A 14,970-nucleotide genomic window follows, 5' to 3' on the forward strand; every position below is an offset into this window, starting at 1 on the left:
ATCTTTCGGTAAAGTTAAATAGATAGAAAAAATAAAAGTAAATTAAAAAATAAAAACTACGACGTTTCGATCACAACACAAGCGATCGTCATCGGGAGAAAAAAAGGGGGGAAGGCCACTGAAGGGAAGCTGATTTTAAAGGTTTAAAAATGGGCGTAGCACAAGCGTCCTGGTATCAGAACGAAGTTGGCGGGACATACGTGGTCGGAGAGCGCCGTGGTGCAGTGGATCTTGTGTTTGTTCATGATTTTGTAAATATTTTAGTTACCCCTGCTATGTATGGCAAGGTGATGGTTTTGATTGGATCCTCAGATGGCTCCTTCCTCAAGGTTGGGGTGATGGTTTTGCGAATTGTGTAGTCGGAATATTCATTCTCCTTGAGAGCTTGGTGCACGTGTTTCAGTTCACTGGTTAGGTGATCATGGTCGGAGATACATCGAGCTCTATGGTGTAGAGTTTTGATGAGGGAATTCTTCTGGGAAGGATGGTGGTGGGAGTCAGGTTTTAGGTAGGCGTCAGTATGGGTCACTTTCCTGTACACAGAATGGCTCATTGAGCCATCTGGTCTCTTTATGATTAGGACATCCAAGAAACGTAACTTGCCATCTTTTTCGACCTCCATGGTGAATTTGATGGCTGGGTGCATGTAATTGATGTGGTTGAGGAATTGGTTCAGAGCCGGTCGGCCACGTGGCCAGATGACGAATGTGTCACCCACGTGCCTCTTCCATCAGGACGGGCGTAGAGTGGATGCCTGGGTGGCGTCTGTCTCACATTCTTGCATGAAAACATTGGCTTGCCTCCGGCTTCAGTGGCCTTCCCCCCTTTTGCCTCCTGATGACGATCGCTTGTGTTGTGATCGAAACGTCGTAGTTTTGATTTTGTATTTATTTATATTTTTCTATCTACGTGACTTTACCGAAAGATCCAAAGAATATGAATTCCTGCAGTGACGAAAGTTTTAAGTCAAAATTTAGTTCTATGATATCAATTTTTTTCCACTGCACATGGAGGTCTAGATGTCTTGTGACCCTCATTTATATCTTTACTATTTTTGTTAAATAAATTATATTTTTTTACGGAAATGAATATGCAAAGGAGAAAAAAAATGTTAGGGGTCGATTCATTTGGGGTCACAAGACATCTGGACCACGCTGTACTATAACATGGGGCGATGCGCTCCTTTGCAAAAGTTACAAATGGGTACTCGTTTGTCTTGTTAAGATGCCACCGATCGTGTAGTTGGAACACCTTTTGTGGAATAGACATAAATAATACACTTCGATTAAACCGCAGTAAATTAAGCACACAACTTTATTCACACGTTTTTACAAGTAAGCGAATAACAACAAATGAACACATCCCTTTAGTCTTCGCATCATTCCGACATTCTTTCAACTAAAACCGCCACCGCTGCCCGACATCGAAACCCGACGTTACCATTCGCAATTGGCAAGCAGCGGCCTTGCGACCGAAGACCGACGCCCGACACATCACGAGAACAGCGAGGCACGCCTGCAAACCGCGCATTGCACAAGACGGCCCAGGGGGAGGGCAGCGGTGTGCAGAGCAACGGGTCGGCAGAGGTGGGAGCGTGATCGGGATGGCAAAGCACCGTGTTGATCCGCACGTGGGCGCGCTTGCGAAGCGTGGTGCCAACGTACTTGATAGATGTGCTTGTGGCCACCTCTTCCCGTCACCATCTGTTGTGTGGACTCCAGCCCCTTTCCTCTACCCCCACACACACACACACACAGCTTTCCAAACGTCTCATCTCCGGTTGGCGAAGCATGCTTTTCCCCAAGGTCACCTATCTATCCATTGAGCGGCTTACACGTGCTTTGTGCGATTCGCGGTGCAATTCGTCGTTTCTGTCATGCAAACACGTTAGTTTTTCAGTTGTGATGATAGCATGAAACGTAGTTGCCGATGATGGTGGCATTATGAGTGTGTTTAATTTTTAAAGCAAGACTGGCACACAGTTCATCCCTTTTGTAGCTTAATATGTGACACCGTCCCATATTTATACATTAACATTTAATAACTGCCAGGCTTTGTTAATCCACTACTGGTTAAAGGCCAAGATCATATTATATCAGTCGTGGATATTTTTGTTTACCATACTTCATCAAGCTGGTGAGTGCATGTTGGTGAAGGGTGCTCCTCAGATCGATTCAGATATCGCTTCGCCGCTGATGGAATCGAACTCAGGTATCCAGGTCAAGAGCGCAGCGTACCTGCTAATGTCGATTAGCATGGTTGACATGGTTGGCTACATACGGTGCGAATGAAATTCAACATACATACGAACTATTTTCTATTTTACCAGCTAAGGCCCACTGAGCTATATAGTTCTTTTTCAGAAGCGTCCTGGCCACAATTGATAGCTCAACGAAGTGGCTTATCACGTGGACATTTATAGCAGCCAAATACTCTGAAAAAATTATTTTATTTTTTGTATTTACGTGACTTTACCGAAAGAGCCAAGAATATGAATTCCTGAAGTCACGAAAGTTTAAAGTCAAAACTCGGAATGCATTATGATTCTAAATGTGTGGGGGGGGGACCGACCATGGGGAGAACACGCAAACTCCACATATACGCAGGCGTCAGGGTCGCGATCGAACCCACGACCTCCTTCATACCAGGCGAGGGAGTTAACATCTCGCCATCGTGGCACTTGCTACTTTTCCATCCCATACACGATAGTTTTTTTGTTTAAATTTTTTTTTTTTTAATATGCGCGCAATGTTCAATCCACCACAGTTTGTGTATGTGTGTATGAGATTGCTGTTGCATTGAGCAAGCAAAAGCAGCGTACGTTCACGAATAATGAAAAAGCAAACCGGCTTCCTCAGTGAGCCCTTCAAGTGCTGATTTACGTGAATAGAGCAATGCGCATACAAGCCTACAACTTACAGATGAAGCATTTTTCACGGCAGTGTAAACATTGAGGGAGATGCATGTGTAGGGTCGTTGCAAAATGCTCCAGGAATGCCAATTTCATAATTCACCGCTCATCCCGCACCGAGCACAAAAACAGCAGCAAGTAAATGGTCGACAGCCACCAGAGTCTCGAGTCTCGACTCAACAAAGAGTTGCCGGCTACACAGCCCTCACAACAATCTTCGGGGGTACCAGGTCTGGCCGTTGCCAACAGAGAACAAGCCTGGCCGTGTGCATTACTCACAAATACAAAGATCCCCCGTATAGCCTTTCACCGACTGTAGGTGGCAAGTGATGTTAGCGAACAGCACCTATATAAGGCGTAACGGTACACGAGGGGGTGGGTGGCCAGCACCACGCCCGACCGCCTTTGTCTCCCCAGTGACGATGTTTACACATCGTACCAGGGACTCATTTGAATCAGAGTCGACCTAGGGGAGGCCCGGGACCGATTCAGATAATCGTCACTGGTGTTAGCCGTGAGCGGGAAACGAACTCGGCTCGCTGGATTCGTAGTGCAGCGCACTCGCCTCTACACGACCGCTCCCCACTCACAGGTAGCATGCTCACCCGCATCACGTGACGGATGGGAAGGTGATGTTAATGGGACCACCTAGCACTCATCTGAGTGGGAGGAGGAGTGGAAGGGGATTGGTCGTGAGATTTGAAAGGTAAAGGCAAGAAGGGGGTTATGGGAAAAGCGTGACAGGGGATTCAGGGCTTTTGTGTCTTTTTTTTCATTTAGGGCCCCTTTATAACATAATATGCTACAGACCCCGCACTAGCTGAATCCGGCACTGGAGGTAAAACGCGGGTGATTGCACCTCCTCCAAGACGTCTTGACAGCGTGGAAGAATAGGCCAAATGCCCTCGATGGGGGTTATTTGGAGGCCCCTATGCTGGTGACCCCCTTCCCGCTAGCATTGGTGTAAGCGAAGTATTTGCCGGGCCGCACCACCTTCTATTCAGTCCCGAAGTTAAATAAAATAAACAATAAAGCTATAAATAACAAGACTCCCACAGCAGCACTCGCCACAACATTAAAATGCACAAGACAAGATCATACTCTCCACATCCTCTCAATCTTTCTTATCCGGTATTGTATCTGTTTGCTCTTTCACTGTTCAGTGTAGATCCATGACGGCATCCTGTTATAAGCGACACAAATAATCTTCAGTCACCTCCTTATCACTCTTCTATCGCTACTACCATGGTTGGACAACGTTTCCATGATTTCACTCGTAGATTCCTACACCCATGTTGAGGACTCAGTCTAGCAAACGCTGTTCAACCATACACACTGTAGGTCACATCACTTGCTTCCTTCCACAATGGAATCCCATCGCATCATCTCCTTTCCCAAGTCCTTACCGCCTTGCTCAAACACAGACACGTATTGACGCTTATCTATTTCACCTCGAACAGCGCTGTTTGTTGCAGGCCACTCGGCGTTTGGGGCCTTGTACTGTGCTCAGCAATCGTGGAAAAAAATGCACAAGCTTTCTTGCCACTTAGTAAAAAACTATAAACTATTTTTGTATTTTAACAGGTAAGGCCCATTGAGCGATATAGCTCTTTTTTAGAAGCAACCTGGCCACAAATAATAGCTCAACGGAGTGGCGTATCATGTGGACATGTGTAGCAGCCATATACTTTAATCGCGTGATGTTGATTCTAAACGTAGAAGGGAAAAACGGGAGGACCCAGAGAAAAATCCACGCGACCACGGGGAGAGACAACACGCAAACTCCAAAAATGCAGGCGAGGTAGTTAACATCTCGCCAACATTAGCGCCTAATAATTTATTTGTTCGCCGCGTGCTTTGCACATTTTACTTAATCCTCACGAGGATGTCGCCCCCATCAAGAGACGCCCCGTGCCATCTTGCTGCACAGCCAGTGCCTCAGCTCCGGCATGCTGTACAGGAACGGGCCCTTCCCACTCAGGTAGGCCACGCGGCCCTCCTTGAGGACGCACGCTCGGCCGAACGAGGCGCCGAACGCCGCGTTTGCCTCCCCGGCCATGGAGTCGGCGGCGAGGCGGCAGGCGCCCAGAGGGTAGCGGCGCGCCAGGTCACGGGCGGCGGCTGCCCGCTCGCTCATGTCGCGGTGAGTTCGCACCTGCGGGAGAGACGGTGAGGTGAGACGGTGAGGGGAGACGGTGAGGGGAGACGGTGAGGTGAGACGGTGAGGTGACATGGTGAGCTAAGACGGGCCCTCACTGCGAAGGCGTTTATTGAACAATGTTTTGTTTTTCTCCCAGTTTTGTTGAAATTGTGGTATGGGAGGGAGACGGGTATTAAAAAAAGATGAAGAAATATTTTTTTTTGTTACTGATGTTGAACTCTCACAAAACAATGCATTGCAACATGTTAGAGATTGGCCCGCGGAAGTTGATATAATATCTGAGATCCCACACAAGGGGCACTTCCCCGTGTGCCCTCCCATTGCAGCGTTCTTCATCGCAAGGCCCGTGGGCCGCTGGCGGCCCCTGGTGGCATTTCGTGCGGCCCCTCACGTGCGGCCCCCGACAATACACAAACGTGAATTATTTTCTCTTACAGGCGGCGTGGTGGTCCTCACACTGATGGCTTATTGGCGAACGTGGGACACTGGTCCCAGGCCAGCCAGTATCCTCAACTCTGAACATGGAAATGGATCCTGGAGTTGGGCCACCATGCTTTCAGGCAAAATTAATCTCAATTTCATAACTACTGAGATCTCAGAGTTTTTACATGGAATGGGAACCAATCACCTGATGTCATATTTAATACAATATTATATATATTTTTGCCAGAAATGTAACCATGGACCAATTCATCGATGGATGTTCTCTAGCAACTGCTCGGAGATGACTCAGATGTTAGAGCACTGGGCTGAGGTTATGTACTCCAATTCGGACAGCCGGCCATGATTAGACCCATGTCCTCAAGTGGAGTAAGTCAATATTCCTCAGCCTGGTAACCAATTAATTTACAATAAAACCCATCATGTTAAAATTGAGTTTACGCTTAATATCACTAACTTCCAACTCTGAAAATTTAAAATATCGGTTTGACTCTAGATTTGAAGCTTTCATGACTGCAAGTATTCATATTCTTAGGTTTTTTCGGTAAAGTCACGTAGGTAAAAATTTAAAATTAAAATTAATAAAAGTAAAATAAATATAAAATTAAAATCACGACGTTTCGGAGGCAACACCAGCTTCCGTCTTCAGGTGGAACCGTCACAGCACGACAGCTGTATCAAGTAAATGAGAGATTGGTTTGACTATCATGCCACAGTCGAGCCAAAGCAATTTCCTGCTCAAATAAGCATTGAGGCGATTCTCATTTTCTCTTTACAGCCCTGAGCCAGTGGGTGGAATTCCACTGTCCTATGACGAGGGAGAGTCTCTCCATAAGACTTCCCCACAACATAGTACGTATTTTATCGACCCAGAGGAATCATGGACCGATTCAACCGCCAACTAGGATATTAACTCACGGCCTTCCGATTGCAAGCCGCTCGCTCTCCATCTGAGCCAACTAGAATGAAGATTAATCTGCAGCAGGGTAGGATGGGAAAGTGAAGGGCCCCTAGGTCACCTGAAGAGATATCAGAAGTAGCGGTCTCTTTTCCGACACAAGGCATCCCAGTGCTCTGCTCGGGCTCCTAATGTATTCGTAATCTCGGGACAGGACTCAGATCGATTGGGATAATTTTGGGGGGGAAAGGGGCAATAAAATAAGAATGAAAATTCGAAAGAAGACGCCATCGAACTAAAGGATACTCCAAAAACAGTCCGCGTTTAATGGTTTCTGCAACCCACACACAATGGTCCCTGCGTTGCACCTGACTGGCCGAATTCACATGGTGATCCATTTGTAGATACCCCACCAAACTAACGGAGAAACGACAGCGAAAACGACATTACCGCATGTTTCTAATCCTCAACGCGTCTCTCACCAAACGCAGTGCCCTTAAGTCGAGTAACTCCCGCCTCTGTAAGAAAATGTATAGCCATAGCCTTCAACGATATTCCATCAGCTGTTGGGAAGAAATTGAAATGGTCAGAGACATTGGATGGATGTATATAATGTTATCACCCTGTACTCATGGCCGAAAAGAAATCAATTCGGTAAAACCCAAATATTACTCATGATTGTGGCCCTCTGCTGCCTAACACTACTTTAGTTGAGCCCTTCACAAAACCAGGAACCAAGTCTCTATTAAGCGCACACATATTTGAAGCAAGTACAACACGAAAATTACTCAAAATAATTCGAGAAAGGCAAATTATAGGATTATATTATCTGACATGTTATGAGAAAACATGATGTTTTGACTGGGAACCTCATAGGCGCAAGAATCCGGGGAAGACAGTGAGTGAAGTTACATACGCAGTTCAAATTGTTTTATTCATCTGGGAATATCAAATGCAAACTCCGTGAGTAATGTTTGACGGAGTTAAACGGAATGAAGGCCGTTACTGATGGCATCTTTGGGAAAGGACATGGCACAGAGAGAGCGAGGTACATTTTTGGACAAGGTGTTTATGTGATATTTCGTAGTCGAAATCAATCGTTTTGCGCAAAACATTTCCACGCAGCAATGATAGACATGTAGTTAAAATTGTGAAAATCCATGGAATCCAAATCATGCCACAGCAAGCCTTGTTTGTTTTCTATTTTCTGGGCTTGGTAGGGATCCCTTCTCCAATGTGGTGTTTTGGATTATACCCCAGATGTTATTCGACATGATGACTGTGCAGTACAACCCTTGCAGCAAAACCGCTGAGTCTTACATTTCTTCTCTGTACACCCACACCCCAGATCCAAAGCGCGGTGTACAGTGTACACAACCATTAACAGAGCATTTGAGTTTGCAACTCACGTATAATTGGGGTAAAGACCAGGTTAATCCACACTTAAATGTTCCTATTGTATTTTGGCGATTTAAAAACGCGCCTTTGCCAATAATATTGATATCAACTGTCTGCATACATAAGATAGACATCTGGCAATTGACCAGGTTTGGGGGCAAACAATTGGCGCTCCGCCTTCACCCACCCGCACAACAAATGTGTAAACCACAGTTCGTCTACTGCCAGATGTGTGTTTAGTCATCTAAACATCTAAACACAACTATCTACTACCCTTTGTGATCACTCCGTGCACTCCAATTCCCCATTCCCAGACACATTTTACATGTTCTCTCTACCCTCCTCAAACCAAAACAGATTGTACCGGACATGTTTCAATGTTATAACGACTACAATTGCATTTATTTGTCGGCTTTAGAACTGTTATTGTGCAGTCGCCATTTTTTCCCGATGCTGAGCAGCAGAATTATTCATCGGTTAATATTTTAATTTGGACCGCTCGCCATGATGTAATGGTTTGCTCGTTGGATATTCAATCCAGAGGTCATCGATTCAGCAGTTAAAATAATGCCAACATTTATTAAATTACCTCACCTCTGTCCACCTAGCAGTATAGATGGGTCCAACGCTCTTGGCAGGCTGCGTGTGGCAGGGTAGAGTGTGGATACTCACACCTCTTCTAAGATTTGTGCCCAGTGAGGAAGAGTCAACCAAGATACTCCCTGTAAGTTCCCTTCCTCTAACAGTGATGTGAGCAAGCAATTGCAGGGCTGCACCTTTAACTTGACCTCATTATTGAATGCATCAGACCACAGATGTCCAAGATGACCAGCCAGCGAGAGTGCTTTTATTTTCGAGCGACCGCACGCGGATTACCTGCAGTGCGCCGGGCACGGCCCAGCCATCGGACGGGTGAGCCTCTTCCACGTACACGAGCAGGAAATCGGCAGCGTGCGAGAAGTCGTCCACCATGCGACGAAACTCGGGCAGCCGCCCGACGAAAGGCGGTCAGCTCGCAGAGCCCATGTTGATCACGAGCGGCCGCCCCTCTCTCGACAGCTCTTGCAAGCGGCACGGGATCTCGGCGGCGGCGGTGGCTGCGGCCGGGGAAGACGACCGCGCGTCGGCAAGAAGCGCGACGCGCGGGTTCGACGCCGGGTCGCCGGCTCGCTGGGCCTCCCGCCGCGCGTCCAGCAAGAAGCTGCGCCAGACGGCGCGCATGCCGGCGCGGGTGAGCACGCGGCGGCACGCGTCCGGCGAGCACGGGCAGCACGAGGCGGGGACGTGGCGCGCGAAGAGGGCCCTCGTGGAGCGAGCCAGGAGGGCCAGCGCGTCGCGCAGCCCCAGGAAGAGGCAGCTGGTGAAGAAGCCCGGGAGGATGCGCAGCGCCACGAACACGTTGAGCTCAGCGGTCATCCTGGCTGCGTCGCTGGGTTTCGTTTTTTGCTTGTTTTTTGCCACCGCTGGGACACGAATAATCGAGGGGATGCAATGGGCTGCTGTCACTTCTTTGCCGCAAAGCGTTAGGTGAGCGGATAATAAACCGAAGTCAACAGAACTGTTCAAAGCAATTTACGAGGCTGCGGCCACGGCGAGGTGTTTTTACAAATTCGCACGTCGTGTAGGGGAGAGATATCGATAGTAAGAACGTCTGTATTTCCCTGCAAGTCTTCTTCTCTGCGTCTCTCTCCCTCTGTGTCCCTCCTGTAAGAGATCAAATGCAGGAGCACAGGAGTGACCTCCCACACAGTCTCAAGATGACCAAGTCCACGCATACCTCTTATTAAAGCTGCAACGGCTTTTCAGATTGACGCAGGATACAATTGATCCTTTTCACATGGCTACTTGTACCCACAACTGGACAGTTTTCAAAATCAGGCTAATGCTCATGATGACGAAAGCGGCGGTCGCTCCTGGCGGCTTACTCGTCCATGGGAACTTTTAAAAAGTCTCATTACATAATGATTTTGGCAAGATGTGATTCTCTCATAACATGTAGCACATGGGGTATGTTCCATAATGCCACTTGGACCTGCAGGTGGGGTGGTGGCGCAGAAGTTAGCACACTGTGCCACTGAACCCAATGATCCCGGTTCGATTGCCAGTCGTGGCTAACGTAATACTCTTGGTTTTTTCGGTAAAGTCACGTCGGTAAAAAAATTAATAAAATAAAAAAAATGCCTACATTACTTTACCGAAAAAAAAACAAGAGTATGAATCCTTGCAGTCATGAAAGCTTCAAATCTAGTGGCTAACATTGTTGGTAAATGACAAGTGAAGTAAACCCTTCTCTGACCAGCGTGGAGGAGTGTGGGGTATGGCATCATAAATAACTAAATAAAACACGACCAACAACGTGCACATCCAGCAGTGCATTTTCACATACCATTGTATACCTTTATAAAACACAATAAATGTACATTAGATGATAAGTTTTTTGTATATAATCAGTTAAACCAATTACGCATTGACGTAAACAATTAGAATTGGCAACGTTGCATACATCTGTTTTCAGAGCTTTAGTAATCTGTACGATTCACAAAATACAATAGACCATGAATTCATATAGTGTCTAAATACAACTGCATATCTTATTGATGTTAGTTTAGTTACTTGCAACTGTATCATAGGCATGGATGAGCTCCAATTTGTCATACAAACTCATGGTTGAAACTCTGTGGTAACGATACAATGGTATAATAAATGCACTTATTAATAAATAATACACGAATAATGTTTGGTAGCATTAATAGATACGAGTCCCATAATTTTACAACATATTTTATAAAAACAATACAATCATAGGACTCTTTCAGGAGGGTCCAGCATTGGGTTACATTTTCATGATGTTTTCAGCCAATTCATGAGTTTAGGGGAGGCAACGCTCTATCCCCGTACGAATGGAAACAGACGGCGACTGGTCCACTCACTGCACCGCCGTCTCCTGGCGAGCGAGCCAGAGTGCGGCACCTCCTCGACGCACACGGGAAGGGAGTTTCGCGACATTTGTGCAATCCGCCAACCCTCGCCGCCTCTGCGTGCGCAGCCGCCGCCGCCTGGCGTCTAATCCTCTTGTGAAGAACAGGATGGCTTTTCTACAGTGATAGGTATTTACCCTTTCAACTGGTACAAAAACTGACACCTTTACACAAGGCATCATGTTTGCAATAACCACAACACAAGCAGTCAAAATGCAAACAAAAACCTATCACTATATTTTGCCACTGGTAAAGGAGATGTCTCACAGTGTAAAGGCTTTCTACAGTTTACTTGCGCTCATATCAAAAATACGTACAATACACAAACACGTAATCTGACGTGGCTTGAAAGCCGCAAGTTCCAGTACAGAGCTCGGCCCTCTCTCTCTCTGACCATGCGACGCACGAGAGTGCTTTGCGCGAGCCATAAAACTGTGCCAAGTTGGCAGTCATATAAAAAAAAAACATTGTGGTACCCATTAATATTATGGCAGTGAAGGATTAAATTATAGTCACAGCTTCATTTCCCAAACCCTGCCTCCACCTGACAGCGGGAGCTCGGGGGCTGGGGTGTGGGGGAGGGATGATGGGCATCATTTTTCGGAGCACCGCTGACAGCCAGACAGTTCCGGCTGAAATTTAGCCCTGAATGTAGTTTGTGTTTTGTAGATGTGTATGTGAAGACAATCCAATGTGGTTTTTGTTTTGTTTATATCTGGACTTGTGTATTGGTGCTTTTGATGCGAACATTTCAATGCTTTCTAAAAATGTTGCCCAGAACGTTTTGGGGTTATTTTTCAGCAAATGTGTTCAGTGCCGAATGTGTGTGCCCATTGTTGTCGCTATTTATCATGCATATTTACAAAAGCCAGGTGTTACTTTCTTATGCCTCTGTGTACCATGTCTAACTTTTACCATAAAGCCTGCCACGAGTGATATGTGAATAAACTCGTGCCCTGCACTTTTCAGTACACTGCTGAATGGAGGTTGCTTGACCATCATCCACCACACTGGTCAGTGCCACTGTTAATAAGCACGAATATTATGTAAATACACTTGAAACACGTATCGTTAAATGTCTGGAGTAGAGGAGCGCCCATCACAGTTCACTCAATTTTCACCACGGCTATAGATTTAGTTTCTGGCGAGATTCCTAGGTAAGCGGGAGTCCGGCTCTTCGTGCAGGCGCAGGTCACTCTTACCAATGAGACTATCCTTGTCTCACCTGGTTAAACAAATAAGCCCCGACTTGTGCCGATCGCAGTTGAACATGGCCCATCCACACAAAGACCGTCGAGGCTGATGGCTTGCTGATGGCTTGTTCCCTCGAGCGTCTGTTCTGGGAAAGACCGGGACAGATGCCCCAATGATTGCGGCCAATAAGCAGTCACGGGAGACGTGCAACCTCCGCCAAAATAAATATATACAAAAGCTTTCCTTGAGGGATTAAAGCAATTAGTTTGTCAGTTTTCTTGCTTACATTGCACAGAGTTGCATTATATTTTCACATTTCAACATTGAATGTCCCCTTTTGAAAAAATTCGTTATGTCACAGCATTAAAATGTAAACTACCATGATAAATCTAGTCATTCACTCGAAACTAACCATATTCTCCAAATGTGCTCTTGAAAGAGGCACTGCAAACTTATTCCTGGTGTCAATAAAGATATACTCACCTAGTCACACAAAACAAAGATACCCCGTATAGCCTTAACAGACTGTTGGAGCAAGTTCTGTTAGCGTGCGCCTATGAAGGCCGGCACGAGGGGGTGGGTGGCCAGCACCACGCCCGGCCGCCTTTGTCTCCCTCGTAGGGATGTTTACACTCCGACCCAAGTTTTCAATTAAGGCTGAGTTGCCCTAGGGGAGATATTTAGTGTTGGCCGTGAGCGGGAATCGAACTCGGGTCGCCGGGTTTGTAGCACAGCGCCTTGACAATGGTACTGACGACATTTCCCCTCCTCGCCATGCGTCACAATGACAACACCCACAATTCACAACTCAGCGACGGTGACGTCACCATCGCGCCTGTGCCAGGCCAGGTGCACTTTGAGGCCACGTGAAAGCTCGCTGACAGGTCACGGGACATACCCAGGTGCCATGGGTTGGCTCACTGAGATGACTGGTAGATGCGCCAGCTGTACTGCGCAAACTTGCTGGATTTTATCTGCCCGGCGCTCCGCTCGTTGTTGTGAGCGTTGCTCCTCTGCCCTCCGTTATTGTTGGAGGGCGATTGTCTCCAAGTGCTCAGTAGCGTCTTTCACGAGCCTCCTCCATAGAGGCTGATCTTGACACCACTTGTACCAGTCTTCGGCAAGTCCACTCAGTTTCCCATCCTCCCGTACCGCATCACTCCATCACGTCTCCAGCCCATGTCGTGCCCGTTTAGTCCCCTCTATGCGGCCAAAGAAAAGCTGCTTTGGCATGCGGTGGCTTGACATGCTGCATGAGCCAGCCAACGCAGTCACACGTACGCACACAGACACACCTGCAGGATTATAATATAAGCACCCCCAACCTTTCCTTTAAATTACAGGGAAGAAAGTGCATCTTCTAATAGGGAGAATACAGTAATACATTTTGACTTAAAACTTTCGTGACTGCAGGGATTCATATTTTTGGTTCTTTCGGTAAAGTCACGTAGATAGAAAATAAAATAAAAATAACAGATTATAAAATAAAAATTTAAAATAATATTTTTTATTTTATTATGTTATTTTATTTTCTATCTACGTGACTTTACCGAAAGAACCAAGAATACAGTGATAACAAGTCCACTTAATCTCATGAAACACTGATCAGTGTCATAATTACGGCTGGTAGAAGCTTATGGTGTGAGGACAAGCACATTCTAAATAAGAATGTGATAGGTCCACGAATGCATAGCTAGTGAAGGCAATGTTTGTACTAAATAATACACACTTGAATATGCAGGTTAGTGCTTTAGAGAATAAATAGACACGCCCTGAAAAGGACGCTATATAGATTATGAATAGAATAGCCTTCTATTCGCCCTGCATCTAATCTGTGTAAAATGTGGGCCCTTTCCAGCTTTTCTAATCCCAGCCCCAAATCTCACAACACACAACCAGGTCAATGCCCGGGCAGACACGGAGAGCGCCTTCTTGGACACGCTAATGAAGTGATTATCGGGACAAGCGCTGCACAAGAGTGATCAGATTGGGGCGGGCGTTTCAAAAGTGATGGACCCATCCGTGAATCTGCATTTGGCATATTCTTTGCAAGAATTACCGTTGCCTTTTTATTGTTACATTTTACGCAATATAATTCCTTTTATCCATTGTGATGTGGAGGAGAAATATCGCAAGCCCTATTAATCCGCCGAGGTTATCCGCGATTTTACTCCACTTACCCGTGGGGAGACCAAAAAAAACCCGCACACAATCGGATGAATTTACCGCTGAACTCTCGTCCGTAAAACACGTTGGATAATACAAAGACGTCCTGCAAAGGAGAAAGCGGAAAAAAACCGGGGATAGCCGAAGAAAATAGGCATGCGGTTATCACGAGTATTCACAGATCCTCTACCCTGGCGGATGAGTTGTGGAAAATCATGTCACGGATAAGAGGCGTTCGACCATATATAGTTCTGCCGTACATGCCCTGGTTGGATTAATACTCAACACGTGAAGGAACGACACCGCGACGATATTTGGATCGTAACTTTATTTGTAATTATGTACACACATTTCACCAATTAAATATGTAACACGTCATTCAATGAGTGCTGTCACATGTACTGGCACAGTATTAAAGGCAACATGGATGTGCTGCGATTGAAATATTGGGTCATTTGTATATGTATATTCATTATAAGTGCCTTCAGTCCACACGTATGAAAAGACTTTGACACGAATGCAGCTGAGAAAAGATTGAAACCAAAGTTACTGGTCCTAAAGACGGAATTAAACAGTGCAATTTTAAGGCAACAATGTAGCTTCCAGGTGGAATGGTGGCACGGTAGTTAGCACACTGTGCTGTGAAACTGGCGACATGAGTTTCATCCCTGCTGAGAGCTAGCAGCAGTAGCGAGTGATATATGAACCTGCCCTTGGCAGCCCTTTAATTGGTGGAAGCCCACCACCAGGACCATCACTGCTCACGACTACCATCACCACTAGCAGTAGCCCTCTATTGGTGGAAGCCCACCACCAGCACCAT

General features: G+C 46.3%; 1 protein-coding gene across 1 annotated transcript; it reads right to left on the reverse strand.

Annotated features, from left to right (window-relative positions):
- Positions 1–4,808: 4,808 nt before the first annotated feature.
- On the reverse strand, positions 4,809–9,225 carry LOC133352535 (type II iodothyronine deiodinase-like). Its single transcript, XM_061568244.1, has 2 exons — positions 8,686–9,225; positions 4,809–5,066 (listed from the first exon to the last, which is right to left on the reverse strand). Exons 1-2 carry the CDS (start codon positions 9,223–9,225, stop codon positions 4,809–4,811), a joined length of 798 nt encoding a protein of 265 aa, XP_061424228.1.
- Positions 9,226–14,970: the final 5,745 nt, after the last annotated feature.

The sequence above is a fragment of the Lethenteron reissneri genome, chromosome 41 (genome assembly GCF_015708825.2).
Source record: "Lethenteron reissneri isolate LAM-NWPU_2019-01 chromosome 41, ASM1570882v1, whole genome shotgun sequence".
In the NCBI taxonomy this organism is placed as follows: Eukaryota; Metazoa; Chordata; class Hyperoartia; order Petromyzontiformes; family Petromyzontidae; genus Lethenteron; species Lethenteron reissneri.